Source organism: Acyrthosiphon pisum, chromosome A1 (assembly GCF_005508785.2).
Source record: "Acyrthosiphon pisum isolate AL4f chromosome A1, pea_aphid_22Mar2018_4r6ur, whole genome shotgun sequence".
NCBI lineage: Eukaryota > Metazoa > Arthropoda > Insecta > Hemiptera > Aphididae > Acyrthosiphon > Acyrthosiphon pisum.
Window position 1 is genome coordinate 5,055,569 of NC_042494.1, and position 4,890 is coordinate 5,060,458.

The 4,890-nt window shown below is 31.3% G+C and overlaps 1 protein-coding gene across 1 annotated transcript; it reads left to right on the forward strand.

Annotated features, from left to right (window-relative positions):
• The first annotated feature begins 790 nt into the window (after positions 1-790).
• On the forward strand, positions 791-3,277 carry LOC100166412 (alpha-(1,6)-fucosyltransferase-like). The gene is made up of 3 exons (XM_029488538.1): positions 791-1,056; positions 1,140-1,284; positions 2,736-3,277. Exons 1-3 carry the CDS (start codon positions 944-946, stop codon positions 3,027-3,029), a joined length of 552 nt encoding a protein of 183 aa, XP_029344398.1. The 5' UTR covers positions 791-943; the 3' UTR covers positions 3,030-3,277.
• The last annotated feature ends 1,613 nt before the right edge of the window (positions 3,278-4,890 follow it).

Sequence of the window (4,890 nt, forward strand, 5' to 3'; positions counted from 1 at the left end):
TTAACTTCCAATGAGGTTGGTGGGGAAGGGATATCGAAATATCTCGCAAAAAAAAAGTCAAATATAATACAGTTAAGTCTCTACTTACTTATTGTATTTTGGGACTAGATTTTTTAGTCCATTTACCAATATCAGTCAATAAACCGAAAGGTCTAAGAATAAAAAAGCGGGTAAGTGGATGTCGCTCTGCTGTATAGTAGGTTACAAGTGGTCCAATGTATAATGGATTTCATTAAACTTGAATTCAATGATATAATATGGAGTGGTTTGTCAGTTTGGATATTTTATATTGTTATTATATTTTATTATAGTCTGTAAGTTGAATTGATACAATAATATTATAATTTTTTATTCATTTCTATGGTGATGAACAATGCCTTAGAAATTAAAATTTTTTGCAATTTGTCGGTGGTTTTTCCTATGGCATTAGAAAATTATTGAGAAAATCGAAAAATTCCCTGTCTAATGTACCATATTGATCCAATTTACTAAAAGATAAAGTATTATGTGTTGAAATCGAAGCACTTATTCTGATAGAGATTTTGTATACAGGATAAAAAAAAAAATTAAATAAATTACAATTAAACACCATTGTAAAACCACTAGATTCCTCGCTCCGCTCAAAATGTAAAATTTGTACATAAACCTATATATTAAAGTAAAAAAAATTATTTGGATAATGTACTAATAAATATTCAATATAATGAACTTATTTATGGTACTTCAAATGCATGTTGTCAGAAAAATAACATTACGATGATGATAAACATTTTTTTTTTAAATGTTTCGTTGAGCTTTCGTTTAAAAATCTGATAAAATTAAATATATTAAAATATGTATATAAGCGTTCAATTAATAAAATGTAGTATTTGTGTGCAGATTGCATATCAGACGAACGGACAAACTCATTAAAGAAGCTTCGTTGCACAAACTCGAAGAGTATATGTACCACGTCGAAGAATATTACAAGCTCAAAGAATTGGACGGCGTGAACGACACGAAACGGATTTATTTGGCCACGGACGAGCCAACATTGTTTGATGAAGCTACACTCAAGTGTGTTTGAAATTTTCAAACATGACGTTATTATAATTACATTTATTTGTAGATATTATAAATAATCCATCATGTTTTGTTAGATATCCTGAATACGATATTATTGGCGATCCAGAGATATCCAAATCTGCGTCAACTCAGAAGTTAGACGGTTCGATTATAAATATCAACATCGAAATATATCTTCTAGCTCACTGTGACTACGTAGTTTGTACTTTTTCGTCAAATGTATGTCAAATTTGTTTCCTCGAAATCATTATGCTTTATCATTAATAATTAATTTTAAAAGTGAACATTTTTTATAAAAAAAGAATATAATCATGGTATTGAATCGAAATCCGTTCTAGTAACTCAAATAATCACAATACTTATTGATTAATGATTACTAACCCAACGACGGGAACACATGTAACATTACGTCACCTTATTTCAAAAACTTAAAACAAATATCATTGCAATAGTCATGAATACAATTATACTTCATGCATGTCGTATGAATGTGTGTTGTCGTGCAGGTTTGTAACCTCTTATGCTCTTCAAAATGATCGTTTTTTTTTTTTTTTGCGAACAAACCATAATTGTCTGCCTTTTAAATGTATGTCAAATTTGATTTTTTGATTTCTTTATTCATTGTTACTAATAATTAATTACAAAAGAAAATATTAACTTGAGTATAATCGGAAATTTTTCATCGAAAATAACCGGTATCAAGTACCCAAAATAATAACAATACTTATTGACTACTAATTTAACAACACGAATACGCCTTGTAACTTTATGTGATCATATTTAAAACACTGCAACTGATAACTTACAAAGGTGAATTGACAATATCTTTGCTCGGACAAGACGTTGGAAAATTAAGATCAATGGCGACAAATTGGTGCACGTTAACTATACGTTACACAAAACCAAAACATCTAAATAGTACTGAATAAATCACCAACCCCACAAAAATATTCAGCAAAATATCTTGGAATGCACCATGACTTTCGTCTAAAATGGAAACACCACGTCCTTCAGAAAAAAATTCAGATTAAAGAAAAAATGAGAAAACTTTATTGATTAGTTCGACCTCACTCCGAGTTAACCATCGAAAACAAACGTCTACTGTATGTAGCAATTATGAAACCGATCTGGATATATGGCATTCAATTGTTGGGTTCTGCCAGTAAGTCTAACATCGATGTAATACAATGCTGTCAAAACATTGCCCTTCAGACCATCACTGCAGCCTATCGGTTCGAAAGAAACAACGCAATTCACCGTGATATGATGCTGCCTACAATAGCAGACAAAATCCAAAGGTTTGCTCGCAAACACGAGACGAGGCTAGATCACCATGTCAATCCCATTGGCCATCCAACTATTAGATAACTCCAAGGATATCAGACGTCTTAAGCGTCTGAAACCATACGACTTAATTTAAGATTTTAGATTAAGGCAGGAGGCACTTCATTGGAAGTGACTCCATCAACGTGTAATATATATATAATTTATATCTGGTATATAAAATATGTATAATAAAATTATCAAACATATTTATAAAGACCTTTGGGTCGTTTAAATAATATAAAGCCTCGGGGCATTTAAAAAAAAAAATATTTATAACAATAATTTGAATAAATGTATTATCTACGTAAATTGGTTTTCAATGAATTGTGTATATTATGTTGCAGGTGTGTCGGTTAGCATATGAAATTATGAACAGTCTCCAACCAGATGCATCAGCCAAGTTCACCTCTTTAGACAGAGCATTTTTTTTTCATGGTCAAGTTCGCAAACTGAATGTAGCTTTATTATCTCATAAAGCATACGGACCGGAAGAGATGGATCTAGAAGTAGGTGACGAGATCGAAGAAGCTGGAAATCATTGGGACGGTTATTCAAAGGGGACAAATTTGAGAACAAATAAAATACTTTTGTATCCTACATTCAAGGTAAAATGTAATCCAACAAAAACTCAACAGTGAAATAAGGACCAATTACCAGACCAAAAAAAGTCTGCCTATCAAAGTAGTGAAATCTATACTCTATTCAAAATACAAACAGAAGTCAGCGGAGAGGCTTACCTTCGTTTCAAAGCACTGGCATCGTGAGTAGACTCGGAGGGGGAAGCGTTAGACGATACGTCTAACCGTCGTAAACTAAAACCCATTGCCGCTGACTACTGTTCTCATTCTGAATAGAGTATAATATGTATTGCAGCCAAGTCTGATCTTTCATTAGAAATAATCTTAATACACGAATAGATTCATGTTCAACAATTCTCAATAAATTTTATTATTTCTTTTATTTTTAACAACTAAAACAAATTTTTATCACCCTCTGGTAATTTTTCTGTTGCAACTGTGAAATAATTAATAAAAGCATTAAAATTAAAAGAGATTTGTTGCACATAAATGTATTTCTGTGTTAAAGTTGACTAAAGAAAGGTCACACTCAGCTGCGGTATAGACATTACTAGGTACTTTGATATGCAGACTTTTTTGGAAGAACTTTTTTGAGTCCGGGCCCTTTTATTCACGGTTGAGCTTTTGTTAAATATTATTAATTTTAGCTTCAGCATAGTGGGCGTCTTCTTTCAGGATTTAATCATGATAATATACAGTATCCGAGTCAACCAGCTTTTGCTATATGTCGCGATTGTCGATTCAATGTCACTTCATGCATTTAGAACTACTCTTCCTAAGTGGCATTAGTTTTGAAAAAATTGCAATTATTAGATTTTTCTCTTTACTTAAACGATAATACCTATTTTTGTGCAATATTTCACGTTTCTACCTATATAGGAAGGTATATTATCACATTATTCAAATTTCAAAAGTTCATCTTAATTTTGAGGCAGAGCTATGAGGGTTAGTTAAACCGGGATAAGACGTTGGTGTAAAGCACTATTTAAGATATACAGGCAGCGTGGAATTATTTTGGATGCCCAGTGTATATCCTCGATTACCACCTGTGAGTAGTGCAACTAGCGCCCAATCGGAATTTGCCAACGCACAACCCAGCTCTCAGATGTGTCCACAAGTCAAAAATATTGATACCTAACCTACGTAAATACATATGTCACAGACAATTTAGTGTCAACTCAAATCCGTGAAAACAATAATTAAAACTCTCAAATTTTCAAGTTATTATATTTCTTAAAACAATTTTGTATAAACTTCGGAAACAACTTACGAAAATGTTCGTCAAAAAAAAGTTTAGCTATGCTACGCCCCATTTAAATTTTAATTTCAATATATTATTAAGATAAAAAAAATTTCAAAAGTTTTTCATAAAAGCAATAAAATTCCTTTCGCTCATAAAAAGTCTATGAAGTTCCCTCCTCCTACATGGAAAATATTGATACCTAGTTTGAATTATGTGGGACCATGTGGGAAGGAGGCAAAATATAAATTATGCTTGGTTACATTATTATTTGATTTTAGGTGACAAGAAAAATTGAAGTTTTGCCTTTTGCCAGCTACCCAAATATCACTATGAACAATGAGGTACAGAAAGAAGAAAATTTTTAAAATCTGTTTTTGTACTATTACCTACTTAAATGTTATGAATTATTATTAAAGTAAAACAAAATAATATGGTTCTTAAAATATAAAAATTGTAGTTTAAGTTGGTTCATTTACAAATATAAAGTATATCGTAAATGCAACATATGTGAATAATACCTATATAAGTACTCGTGTTTCCTTTTTCATTCAAATTTGGTCCAGCAAAGAATATTTTTTCATACAAACAAGTTTTCCTTCCAGCTGCTTTAGCGAAAACTTAAATCACGTATAAACCATATAAATATAGGCACAATTTCAACTTTTGACTTTGGGTGGT

What these genes read in the sequence shown, in the direction of transcription:
- LOC100166412 (XM_029488538.1), top strand. Translation starts at nt 944, where the DNA reads ATGTACCACGTCGAAGAATATTACAAGCTCAAAGAATTGGACGGCGTG. An exon ending in TTTGATGAAGCTACACTCAA is followed by an intron (nt 1,057 to 1,139) that starts GTGTGTTTGAAA and finishes ATGTTTTGTTAG; the next exon opens with ATATCCTGAATACGATATTA. An exon ending in TTTGTACTTTTTCGTCAAAT is followed by an intron (nt 1,285 to 2,735) that starts GTATGTCAAATT and finishes ATTATGTTGCAG; the next exon opens with GTGTGTCGGTTAGCATATGA.